The following is a 13,447-nucleotide window of genomic DNA, read 5'->3' as shown; positions in this document are numbered from 1 at the left end:
GCAGTGAAATTCTCCCTTCATTTACTGCTGTGGATAAGAATTGTCAGACAGTCCCTAACTGCTGAGCAGGGAAACAATCATACTTATGAACAGCAGGGGGAGCCCCCGCCTTACTTCCCAGCCATGCAGAACTCAATCAGCTTTGTTTATGACGATCCCTAAGCAGCTCAGACCACACTGAGCATGTGCACAGTCTTAGGGGCAGATTTATCAAGGGTCGAAGTGAATCTGAGGGAATTTTTGAAGTAAAAAAATTCGAAATTCAAAGTAATTTTTTGGATACCTCGACCATCGAATAGGATACTACGACTTCGATTCAAAGTAAAAATAGTTTGAATATTTAACCATTCGATAATCGAAGTACTGTCTCTTTAAAAAAAAAACCGACTTCAATACTTCCCCAAATAAAACCTGCCGAATTGCTATGTTAGCCTATGGGGACCTTCTACAAACTTTTTCCAAGTCTTTACATTACACATCGAATTAAAATCCTTCGATCGATCGCTAAAATTTTTGAATCGTTCGATTCGAAGGATTTAATCGTTCGATCAAACGATTTTAATTCGATCAATCGATTGGCAAATTTGCTGAAAAACTTAGAATTCGAAGTATTTAAATTCGATGGTCGAATTTCGAAGTATTTTCAACTTGAAATTCGACTCTTGATAAATCTGCCCCTTAGTCTTGCAAAGATGTATAACAAAGTTACAAGATGGTGACCCCCTGTAGCCAACTTTGAAAGCATAAATTATTTGTTTGATTAGGCTTGTGGTGCAGTAAGTTCATGTTTATGTTTAGTTTTATGTTGGACCCTCGCCGCCAGTTTTTGTTTTACTTACAATGGGGTCCTGAACACAATGGCTTTTTATAACGTGTGTGGGGGGTTTATCGTTTTTAGTGCTGTCTTTGTGGCCTTTTTACTGTGGTGTGGGCTGGGCAGGATCTGGGGTTGGCGGGGACCAGGGTGCCCAGAAAATGTTATTGTACGGGGTCCCGTGATTTCTGATGGTGGCCCTGGGGACTACTATCCATCACCTTCGTTAGTTGGCAGAAAGGAAGTGAAGCTGAAACTCCACTTCCTGCTGTTACAATTTTTAAATGGTCTTCTCAAACCAATGGAACAATAGCTTTGCCTCTCGTCTGATCTACATCCATTTGGGCTCGGGGGCCTCTGAGGAAGCCGATTGGGTCGATGAAACGCGTCAGGCGGAAGTGACATCACAGCAAGCTGCAGGGAAACTCCCACGAGGGAGAACAACGTCGGCAAACTTTCTCCTTATTCAAACTAGAGAAAGACTTGCGTATATGTGACCAAAACTCATGGAACCAATGTGAGTCACATATTTAGTTCTTTTTAATAAATCAGTATTATACTATGCGAATTCTCTGTCCCTGTTTTGGAGCCTAACAGTGACCCGTGGAGGAGGGGAGATACTGGCGATTAATACTATAGGCGCTAACCTTCCTACAATCATGTAAGTAGCCTTTGTTACCAAACTTGGTCTCAGAAAACACTTTATCCAACTCTTCACACATCCGGAATAAAAGGAAAAATCTCTTTTAAAGGGGAACTAACACTAGCGACCTTTTTTTCCCCAACACAAGGGGGCAGATTTACATATGGTCGAATATCGAGGGTTAATTAACCCTCGATATTCGACTGCCGAATGTAAATCCTTCGACTTCGAATATCGAAGTCAAAGGATTTACCGCAATTAGTTTGATCGAACGAAAAATCGTTCGATTGAACATATAAAACCTTCGAATCGAACGATTAGAAGGATTTTAATCAATCGATCGAACGTTTTTTCTATGACCAAAAAAACATAAGAAAGCCTATGGGGACCTTCCCCATAGGCTAACATTGCACCTCGGTAGGTTTTAGGTGGCGAAGTAGGGGGTCAAAGTTTTTTTAAAGAGACAGTACTTCAACTATTGAATGGTCGAATATTCTAACGATTTTTAGTTCGAATCCGTAGTCGAAGGTCGAAGTAGCCAATTCGATGGTCGAAGTAGCCAATTCGATGGTCGAAGTAGCCAATTCGATGGTCGAAGTAGCCAATTCGATGGTCGAAGTAGCCAATTCGATGTCGAAGTAGCCAATTCGATGGTCGAAGTAGCCAATTCGATGGTCGAAGTAGCCAATTCGATGGTCGAAGTAGCCAATTCGATGGTCGAAGTAGCCAATTCGATGGTCGAAGTAGCCAATTCGATGGTCGAAGTAGCCAATTCGATGGTCGAAGTAGCCAAAAGAAAACTTTCGAAATTCAAAGTTTTTTTTATTCTATTCCTTCACTCGAGCAAAGTAAATGTGCCCCAAGGTGTTCCAGAAGTAACTAAAAATACTACACTATATTTCTGTATATGTTTTATGCTTTCTCCGTTTGCTTTAGGCGCTGATCCAAAGGAATTTTTTGAAAAATTTGATGGAAAAGGTTTTATAAGCCTTTTTAAGAAAACGTTTCATGAACCAAATCTCCGCACTTTCAGATAAAAACACTCTTTATTGTTTCAAACACTGTCATTCCGCATTCCTTGCACTCGTGCACCATTAGAGCAACGGACTGATCGGTTCAGTATTCGTCAGACAAATACGTTTCATTTACAGCAATGTTACTAAGATGCAACCTGATTATGGTTTGTCTTCTTTTTTATGTAAACTTAGCATTTAAAATAAAAGAACATGTAGTTGGGCTCCAACCTTCACAAGCTGCACATTTCTCCTGGGTGTAAGGAGCGCAGTGTGGCTCGGCTTCTGAAGTTGTGGCAAGTTTGAAATGTCGTTTTCTGCAGGGTTATCTGAGAGGTGTGTGGGGCCCAGAGCAAAACAGACTGTGGGGAAGGACTGTCTGACCTAAAGCCTTTCAGGTATTAATAACTCCCAGCAAACGTCAGTGGGTGCTGAAAGTTGTACTAGTTGTATAATCCACTGTTACTACAGGCACCATCTCTCCCTACTATACCTGCTATCCCACAGTCACACTCCCTTCCCAGAGACTATTATCCACTGTTACTATAGGCACCATCTCTCCCTACTATACCTGCTATCCCACAGTCACACTCCCTTCCCAGAGACTATTATCCACTGTTACTATAGGCACCATCTCTCCCTACTATACCTGCTATCCCACAGTCACACTCCCTTCCCAGAGACTATTATCCCACTGTTACTATAGACACCATCTCTCCCTACTATACCTGCTATCCCACAGTCACACTCCCTTCCCAGAGACTATTATCCACTGTTACTATAGGCACCATCTCTCCCTACTATACCTGCTATCCCACAGTCACACTCCCTTCCCAGAGACTATTATCCACTGTTACTATAGGCACCATCTCTCCCTACTATACCTGCTATCCCACAGTCACACTCCCTTCCCAGAGACTATTATCCACTGTTACTATAGGCACCATCTCTCCCTACTATACCTGCTATCCCACAGTCACACTCCCTTCCCAGAGACTATTATCCCACTGTTACTATAGACACCATCTCTCCCTACTATACCTGCTATCCCACAGTCACACTCCCTTCCCAGAGACTATTATCCACTGTTACTATAGGCACCATCTCTCCCTACTATACCTGCTATCCCACAGTCACACTCCCTTCCCAAAGACTATTACCTCGGATTCTACAGTAGATGCCACTGAGGTGTCTGTGATTAGGGGGATTTGTGCTGTATTGTTGGGCTTTCTCATACGATTTCCTCATTGCTGCTCTGCTGGGCCCCACTATCTGCATGGCCCAGGACAATTCCCCGTGTTTGGCCACCCTCTAAGGACCCAGGCATGTATCGTGCATAAGTAGAGAAATACATTCTGAATGCATAATGAGAATGTTAGAGACAGGCTCTGCATTATCTCTGTTAGAAACTGTAGGCAACGCTGATTCCAGGCATTACTGAGACAGGAGATAAAGAAATTTGGGAGAAACATTATCAGTTGTAGATTTCCGGTCAGGTTCATCAGGAGAAATCTTAGTGACAGTTTCACAGTGACGTGTCGACCAGTATCCTGTACATTTCCTCTGACAGTGAATCCTGGTCCAGTAAGACTGTCCTTACAGTACTGCTGCCCTGATACATTTCCCTTTCCTGGAGATTGTACACGGATGATCGAGGCCTCTAGCTATCCATAAGTACTTTAAGCTGGGATTGTATATCTTCAGGGAGCTCTAGAGGGGGAAGCTCCGGCAGAGGAATGTCTAGAGGTGGAAGATTGGGAATGTTCGTTCCACTGTGCGCTACAAACTTCTGCCAGGCGGACGTGGGGTTGGCTGCGCTTCCCGTCGGCTGCTGCATATTCCACAGTTCTGACTTCTCCACGAAATCCGTATCGATGTCCAGATCCTTTTCTGGATTCTTCCGCAGCCTGGCCACTTCCGCCCGCAGCTTCTTGTTCTCCTTTCTCAAAGCCTCGTTCTCAGCGAGCAGCGTGTCCACCAGTTGGTTTAACTCTTTGATGGTGGTCGCTTGCTCTTCCAGTTTTGTTTTGTCATCCTTAGGGGCTTTGGATATTTTGCAGGTCTCCACCGGCTCCTTCCTGCGCTGCAGCAAGTACATGAGAGAGTCTGGCTCTCTATCCAGCACGCTGGGGATCTCCTGCGGACACTTCCCTGGGTTGGAGCCTAATTTCTGCCCCGCAGAAACCAGTGTATTTTGGCTATCGACGTCATCAGTAGCGGATCTGTAGGAGGCCTGGAGACGAGCAGTCAGTTCCTTCTCTGATTTTTGTTGGGCACTGAGCTTCTCCTCTCTTCTCGCTCGCTTCAGTCTCTCTTGGATCAACAGTTGGTGCTTCATGTGACTTTCCCGCTGGAGCTCCAGGGACAGCTGAGCCTGTGGGATTATTGGCAACATCTGTAAATGGTGATTGATGTTTTTAATATAAAGTGTTTAACCCTATAATAATAACAATGTAATGACAAACACACAGCAAACACAACTGTCACATTGCAAGCCATGGCTGGAATACACAGTTTTCACAATGAAATGCCGCAGCACATTGATTTAAGTGCAAGTTGCCTTCTCTGAAGAAAGGAAAGACAGATCCACCCATTAACATTCATGAAAAGACAAACATTTACAATTTTAGATTTTATGACGTTAGCAACTTTAACAGTGAAAATAGCACGACTGTGTAATAGGTGCACCTGCTAATCTGTTCAGGGGACAACCACAACCAAAGGCAAAAGCTTTATTTACAGGAAGCGTCTCCTGATACCTCTCTGCTCAGTTGTAACGAGTTTTGGACTTGAGCAGAGAAACCTTAGGAGACACTTCCTAAATCAGTAACTTAAACTGTCCGTGCCCAGACAGAAAAACAAGGGGCTCTTGCATTTCACGCCAAGCAGGGGGTGAGTGTTTCTACACTGCCTATGTACATTACCCAGGTCTAACTTGCAAGAGGTGTTGTTAACAGAACCTACCTGTCTGCCTTGTATAGCTCAGGAATCAGTGCTGCTGTGAGTATTAAGATATCGGCATCACTCTGGGTTGTAAATAATATGTGTGGAGAACCAGTGTCAATATATAAAGATGTATCTGCATCACTTTAAAGGCGCGAACCTCCTTACAAAATGATATGTTACCTATGTTATTGGTATTTTATCCCTGGAGAAGCAATATAAATATGTATACGTCTGAATGATCAGTTACATACAGGGTCAGACTGGGCAGGCTGGTTAACGGGAAAAAACCCGGTGGGCCCTGGCCTGATCCCCCGACTAGCTGTTGCGATTTGGCATTTTATGCGCATTTTATGCGAATGCTCGTGTTGCACCGTTTTTTCTCACATGTGCTCGTGGCAATTTAGAGGTTGGGAGGGGGTCCCTGAGGACTGTCAGGAGGGCCCTTTATTTTGCAGCCCCAGTGGACCCCCAAGGCTCCAGTCCGACCCTGGTTACATATGCAGCACTTACCTGCTCAGACTGTGTCAGCTTCTTGGCCTCTGAGAGATAAGCTGCACCAGAAAAGAGACAGAATGAAAATGAGGAGCTGTTAAGAGTCAATAAATAGTGATATAGAATATTTCTGCAACTGTGATCATTGTTCCAGAGCCCCCAGCATCAGCCCCTCCAATATTGCACCTTTGCAGTGAATAGACCAGGCTATAGAGAAGAAGTATAATGCTTGGCCAATATATAAAGGGAAATAGTCCTTCCTCAGTTACCCAACAAGGAGTGAGCACTTTAAATCAATATGATGGCCTGTAAGTTATTACACCTGTAGGGTCAGATAAAAGTGGCGTTGCACCCGGATCAGAGACCAGGAGCGGTGAGTGACCTGTATTTCATTAATGCACATTGAATACGTTGATTTAAGCGACAAGTTCGGGGCATTCGCACCCGGACCCAATCAGTAAAGGGGTGAGAGCGCTGCAGGAATTAAGCCTGCGTGACATTAATAATATTATAAAGAATTGTCAGGATTTGAGCACATTTGTCTGTGACCTACCGGCAGCTTTCTTGTGGCACGCAATGGCTTCTTCATATTTGCCTGTTGCCAAAAACCGGTCTGCTTTTCTGCTTTGCTGGTGTGCCTAGAAAATAAGCGCAACACATTGCATTGTGGGTCTCTGGTGTAACATCTGATCGGCTAATGAAGGAGAAATTGATACAACTCCCTGTAGTGTGTTCATTAAAGAGAAAATATACCCCCCTTTTTTTGAACATGAGCTGATTCAGCGGAATTTATGCAGCAAAGGTAAAGAAACATTATCTGATCTGCCATGAATAACTATATTTTGTATTTTCTGTATACATACCTACCACAGTCTGTCTTTGACTCATGAGAACCATTTCCCTGACCCATTAGGCTCACAGTCATATAACCCCTCCCACATTTTGATGAATTATGGAATGTGCTGTACAGCTGTCATGGGAAAAATGTTTTATTTTTTTTTTAAAAAAAAAACATCAGTTAATAGTGCTGCTCCAGCAGAATTCTGCACTGAAATCAGTTTCTCAAAAAAACAGATTTTTTTTATATTCAATTTTGAAATCTGACATGAAGTTAGACATTGTCAGTTTCCCTGCTGCCCCCAGTCATGTGACTTGTGCTCTGATAAACTTCAATCACTCTTTACTGCTGTACTGCAAGTTGGAGTGATATCACCCCCTCCCTTCCCCCCCAGCAGCCAAACAAAAGAACAATGGGAAGGTAACCAGATAACAGCTCCCTAACACAAGATAACAGCTCCCTGTTAGATCTCAGAACAACACTCAATAGTAAAATCCAGGTCCCACTGAGACACATTCAGTTACATTGAGTAGGAGAAACAACAGCCTGCCAGAAAGCAGTTCAATCCTAAAGTGCCGGCTCTTTCTGAAAGCACATGACCAGGCAAAATGACCTGAGATGCACCTACACACCAATATTACAACTAAAAAATACACTTGTTGGTTCAGGAATGAAATTTTATATTGTAGAGTGAATTATTTACAGTGTAATTTAGAAATAAAAACGACACCATAAAAATCATGACTGAATCCCTTTAAGTTTAATGATAAACGTGGGCTCTTGGCCAAGTCAGAAACATAGAAATATGCAGAATAATAGCAGACACGGAGCCTCTGTGGATCTATAAGGGATTGACCATATCCAGAAGAACAATCTAAACACACAGGGGGGAAAGTTGGAATGCGGCTTCACCTGTTCTGCATGAAGGAGTCGGTGCCTTAATGACTAACCCGCTCCGCTCTGGATCCTCCTCCTGTAGGTAAATAAAGGGCTGGTCCTGCCTCTCACTGTCAACATGATCCATGAGGAAACAGAACTAGTCACTCTGGGCAAGTGTCAATATGAGTTTCTCATTTGTAAAGTAAATCCACAAACCGACCCTCTAAACATTATGTCACAACAGGGCTGTCCAACTGGCAGCCAGGACCCCCCACCAACCTGCTGTGTCTGATTACCATGTGGAAGATTTAAATGGTATCACTACAGAGATTAACTGGCCCCTGCATTGTTTAAATCTCAAATTGGGACAAATTCCCTGTATTGTTCACACCTGTGACACCTCTATTGTTCACATTCTAAAGTCTGTACTGTTCTACCTGAGACCCAGACTGAAACTGCCACATTGTTCACCTGTTCACACTTTATATAAAATGCTAATGGGGCACCAGCACTGTGTCACTGTATGTAGTACATATTAGACTGCTCCTGATTGGTTTCCCTGTCACTTGCTCTGTTCTGCCTTCCCTATGCTCCCTGTGTGTAACATGCTCTGCCTGTGTGTGCCCTGCTCTGCCTGTGTGTGTGTGTGTCCTGCTCTGCCTGTGTGTGCCCTGCTCTGCCTGTGTGTGTGTGCCCTGCTCTGCCTGTGTGTGTGTGCCCTGCTCTGCCTGTGTGTGTGTGTCCTGCTCTGCCTGTGTGTGTGTGTGTCCTGCTCTGCGTGTGTGTGCGTGTCCTGCTCTGCCTGTGTGTGCGTGTGTGCGTGTCCTGCTCTGCCTGTGTGTGTGTGTGTGTGTGTGTGTCCTGCTCTGCCTGTGTGTGTGTGTCCTGCTCTGCCTGTGTGTGTGTGTCCTGCTCTGCCTGTGTGTGTGTGTGTCCTGCTCTGCCTGTGTGTGTGTGTGTGTGTGTGTGTGTGTGTGTCCTGCTCTGCCTGTGTGTGTGTGTCCTGCTCTGCCTGTGTGTGTGTCCTGCTCTGCCTGTGTGTGTGTGTGTCCTGCTCTGCCTGTGTGTGTGTGTGTCCTGCTCTGCCTGTGTGTGTGTGTGTCCTGCTCTGCCTGTGTGTGTGTGTGTCCTGCTCTGCCTGTGTGTGTGTGTCCTGCTCTGCCTGTGTGTGTGTGTCCTGCTCTGCCTGTGTGTGTGTGTCCTGCTCTGCCTGTTTGTGTGTGTCCTGCTCTGCCTGTTTGTGTGTGTCCTGCTCTGCCTGTTTGTGTGTGTGTCCTGCTCTGCCTGTTTGTGTGTGTCCTGCTCTGCCTGTTTGTGTGTGTCCTGCTCTGCCTGTTTGTGTGTGTCCTGCTCTGCCTGTTTGTGTGTGTCCTGCTCTGCCTGTTTGTGTGTGTCCTGCTCTGCCTGTTTGTGTGTGTCCTGCTCTGCCTGTTTGTGTGTGTCCTGCTCTGCCTGTGTGTGCGTCATGCTCTGCCTGTGTGTGCGTCATGCTCTGCCTGTGTGCGTCATACTCTGTTTTGTGTGTTATTACAGTTTTCCGAATGAAAGTGAATTGTTCTTGAAGCTGTAAGTCACAGTTTCCACAAGAGACCTGCTTATCTTAAATTGTTACAATTTTTTCTTTGCTTATCTTAAATTCTTACAAAAGTATCTAAGTGCACCTTCCAGTATTCTGGGCTCTCTGCCAAAAGCTGATTAAGTCAGAAACTTTGTATCTTTTTCTGGCTGTTCAGTGCAGGAGATCAAAGAGAAAGTTGGGAGATTTCAGCAATAATCCGGGACTGCGGGTTGAGCTTTTAAAAATCAGAACTGTCCTGAGAAAAAAAGGACAGTTGGGAGGTATGTGTGATTTATCCCCATTGTGCCTATGTCTACAAGCAGCAGTGACTCACACACACTGCTATGAACAGGTACCAGTCCCGTTTTACTTTATCTTTTGTGCTTGAAAGAAACAGTAGAAGACTGGAATGATGTGAATCCTTTCTCCAAGTGTGTGATTCGCACTGGGGAACAGGGATTGGAAGAGGTGTTAGTGCTCAGTGCTGCTGCTGAGTGGCTCTGAGCACTGACACCCATTGATTAGGACAGCGCAAAGCAGCTACACACATTTGGACAAACGGACACGCTGACCTGCTGATGTTTTCAACGATTAACCCTTTCCTGCAAAATCAGGTTGCTGGGAACTGTTCTGCAGATCAGGTTGCTGGGAACTGTTCTGGATTCCCCACTTCGACTGAAACGGCTATAGGTTAAACTGGATCCCCTATAACAGAGCTCTCAGCCCCCTTCCTTTAAAATAAAGCATGTAGCAAACACACTGATGACTAAAACCAAACATTTTAGATATTTCATTTCTGGAAATGAGTAAAATGTGAGCCAGTGCCTTGGGGTGTTCTTGTTATTAGGATCCCAGCCATAACATGAGCAGAACAATGGTGCCGGGGGAACTGTGCCAAATCTGATTCATTGACTTATTAGCAAGTGCCGAGCTGATTGTTCTGTAAAGTGCAATGGAAAACAAGAAAGTGAAGTGCAATAAAATGTCCCACTATGCTGTAATAGCCACATCCAGGTCCATTGAAGGAGAAGGAAAGCTACCGAAGGCGTTTATTGGCAATAGATTAGCCACAACAGTGCAAGCTTTAAGACTATATGTATTCTTCAGAATGCTTTACCATAACCGAGTAAACAGATCTAGAAACTCTCTCTTGTTTGTTTGGGATAGCAGCTGCCATATTAGCTTGTTGTGACATCACTTCCTGCTTGAGTTTCTCCCAGTTCACTCATAACTCTGGGCTCAGATTACAGCAGGGAGGGGAGCAGGAAAGAAGGAGAGGGGAGGAGGGAGAGATAGGAGCAAACTGAGCATGCTCAAGCCCTAGCCCTGGAGGTTTAAGCTGAAAACAGGAAGTCTGATACAGAAGCCCATGAGTACACAATAGAAGGAAAGAAATGTGGTGTTTCTTTTGACAGAGGACTCAGAGCAGCATTACTTTGAGGGTTTACTGGTGTATTTATATAGACCTTTCTGATAAAGCTTATTTTCTTTTAGCATTTCCTTCTCCTTTAAGGGTCCTATCTACTATAGGGCCAGTTATGGTCACTGGGGCCAACAGAGCAGTTCAATCAGCGCCTGTTTGCTCAGATATGGACATGCAGGCTCGGGACTCCCATATACTCCAAGAACCCAGCCCTCTGCTTAGGTTACCCTCATAAGGGGGGATGAAAATTGAGGTCTCATTCCTCGGACAGCCCAGGGATCTGACAGCATGTTCAGAGTAGGCACAAGCCATCCATTCCACATAAGGAAAGAATGCAGATTATTGATTGGTTATTTATAGGGCTGTATCAGGTGACTTCAGATTCCCGGATATCGGCAGCTGACAGTAAAACTCTATGTTATTTCCAGTAATGGGGCAAGTGGTTAATGATTAGTTTTTTTGACAGCCATCAACCAGCTACATGCCCACGACTCTGCCAGGAATCACAAACAACTCCCAGTACCCCCTGCATCAAATAAACTTTTATGCCCCCTGCCTTAGGGCAATGACACACCAGGAGAGTAATCTCCAGTGATAAATCTCTGCTTCTGCGGGCGACTGATCTCCTGTCGCTTCAGTCTGCCAGAATCGATTGAAGTTGCCTCAATGTCAAAACAATTTTGGAAGACTGAAGCGACAAACGGATTTTACCTCCAGTGATTCACGTTTTTGCCGGTGGAAAAGCTTTTACAGGAGAATAGTCACCCGCAGAAGCAGAGATTTATCGCTGGACATTAATCTCCTGGTGTCCCAGTGCCCTGAGGAAGTCAATGATACGTTACATTGGCAGCATTCTTGTGCCCCACCTTACAGGGTCACTATTCTCACATATTTGCCTGTGTATGTGCAGTGTTAGCCTACAACCCTCTACATTAGCCAGGAGGAAACCGGGGGCTCTACTTGCTATAGAAAGTCCTGTTGGCTGCCCAAAGCCCAATGATATCATACCCCACAGCCCTAGAAATGGGAATCAAAATGGTCAAAACTGGTGCCCAGCAGGTCGGACTGGCAATCTGTGGGTTCTGGCAAATGCCAGAGGGGCTGCTGTAAGATGCCATAGGCAGTCACTATTTATTGGGCTGATGGGAGACTGTTTGGGCCTTTGTGTACCTGAAATGCCAAGGCCTATTTTGAATCCCAGTCCAGACCTGGTGCCCACCTACCTACCCTGCTGTGCAGCTCTGCTATGGAAAATCCTGCACTGGGGAGCACGGACGTCTATGGTAGGAAGGTGAAGAATAATTCAAATGGCAACTGGAGGGTTAAGTTTGCCTTTAACTTCAAATACAAGAGGTTTGGTGTGAAAGTGGCAAATACAGAAAGATCCAGACAGGCCTGGACTATGAGTCAATGTAGGCCCTGCCATTCCAAGTACACAGAAGCCCAAACAGCCTCCTACCAGCCCAAACAGACCGCTACCAGCCCACTATATGGTAACTTTCTATGGAGCCGTACTGGCATTTGCCAGAACCTACAGATTGCCAGTCCGGCCTGGATTCAGATGGGAAGAAACTGGAAAGCGCCGAAATGGGTTTAGTGCCAGAAAATTCAGGTTTACAGGGAAGCAGATATGGGAAATATATTGGGGAAGGGAAGAGCAGTGTATGTGACTGTGAGGGACAAAGTCAGGATTAGATTTTATATCCCTTCATGTTGGTCATGAATACACGTAATAACAATATGTCAGTATCAATATCACTGCCCTCAGGCCTGGTGAGGAGGGAAAGAGTTTGGGGCCCTGAATCAACACTGAGGGCCACAGCACCAGGTGACAATAAGCCGAGCTGCTATTGGCTGCTGATAATAAGCTGAGCTGCTATTGGCAGCTGATAATAAGCTGAGCTGCTATTGGCTGCTGAAAATAAGCTGAGCTGCTATTGGCTGCTGATAATAAGCTGAGCTGCTATTGGCTGCTGCTAAATTCTAATAGTTATAGATCCACAGCGGCTGACACGAGAGTTCCCAAGCAGACAGGGCCCTGGTGTAAGTCAGTCGGCGCATATAAGGGTTAATAAGCTGGCACAGCTGATACACAGGACACTCACCAGGTTCAGGGGACTTTCCATCACTTCCATAGAGTCCAGCTGGGCTGCTAAACAGGAAAGACCCTGTATCCGGGAGCGGTCATCAGGCTGCGCTCGGGAGAAGAGGAAAGAGAATCTCTGACTCCGGGATCCCGGCTGTGTCAGCAGCAGCACAGACAAACAGCCTCCTGCTGCAATACAACAACTTCCGCCCTCTCTCCCCGCCTACTCTTGCGTCACATTCTCCGCCTCTGCCTGTCAGCCGCGTGGTTGGTGACGTCATGACAGTAAAGGCGGAGGAAGCTGAGGGGGCGGAGCTGAGGGGCGGCAGGGCGTTACCATGGGCGCTTGGTAAACACGATACGGAACCTGTGGGGGATTTGTGTGCGCGCACGGGAACAGTAATGTCTGACACAGTCAAGTAACCCGCAAATTGGGCTCACCGGAAGTCTACAGGGTTCACTCACAGACCTGTCCCTCCTTAACAGAGAGACTCTATGGTCTGTGACTCTCTCTCCTCCTGGAAATGTCCCTTAGTTTCCTTATAGGGTTGTTCACCTATGAGACAACTTTTAGTATAATGTAGAGAGGGATATTCTGAGACAATTTGCAAATGATTTTAATTTTTTTTAGTCTTTTGAGTTATTTAGCTTTTTATTCAGCAGCTCTCCAGTTTGTAATTCCAGCCATCTGGTTGCTAGGGTCCACATTCCCCTAGCAACCATGCATTGATTTGAATAAGAGACTGGAATATGAA

General features: G+C 45.3%; 1 protein-coding gene across 2 annotated transcripts; it reads right to left on the bottom strand.

Annotated features, from left to right (window-relative positions):
- Positions 1-3,502: 3,502 nt before the first annotated feature.
- On the bottom strand, positions 3,503-12,958 carry nrbf2.S (nuclear receptor binding factor 2 S homeolog). Of its 2 annotated transcripts, none has more exons than XM_018227324.2 (4): positions 12,712-12,958; positions 6,462-6,546; positions 5,927-5,967; positions 3,503-4,865 (listed from the first exon to the last, which is right to left on the bottom strand). In XM_018227324.2, exons 1-4 carry the CDS (start codon positions 12,739-12,741, stop codon positions 4,131-4,133), a joined length of 891 nt encoding a protein of 296 aa, XP_018082813.1. In that variant the 5' UTR covers positions 12,742-12,958; the 3' UTR covers positions 3,503-4,130. The 2 variants fall into 2 exon arrangements, with proteins under 2 accessions (XP_018082813.1, XP_018082814.1); XM_018227325.2 differs by having other exon boundaries at positions 3,503-4,844; positions 12,712-12,956.
- Positions 12,959-13,447: the final 489 nt, after the last annotated feature.

Source organism: Xenopus laevis, chromosome 7S (genome assembly GCF_017654675.1).
Source record: "Xenopus laevis strain J_2021 chromosome 7S, Xenopus_laevis_v10.1, whole genome shotgun sequence".
Classification (NCBI taxonomy): Eukaryota; Metazoa; Chordata; class Amphibia; order Anura; family Pipidae; genus Xenopus; species Xenopus laevis.
The sequence above is the reverse complement of the archived record's forward strand: the minus strand, read 5'-3'. Positions and strand labels throughout refer to the sequence as shown.

Excerpts from the sequence above, each read along its gene's own strand:
- nrbf2.S (XM_018227324.2), bottom strand. The coding sequence starts at position 12,741 with ATGGAAGTGATGGAAAGTCCCCTGAACCTG. Across the intron at positions 6,547-12,711 it reads TGGAAAGTCCCCTGAACCTG|GCACACCAGCAAAGCAGAAA; the intron begins GTGAGTGTCCTG and ends CTTATTTTCTAG. Across the intron at positions 5,968-6,461 it reads GTGCCACAAGAAAGCTGCCG|CTTATCTCTCAGAGGCCAAG; the intron begins GTAGGTCACAGA and ends TTTCTGGTGCAG.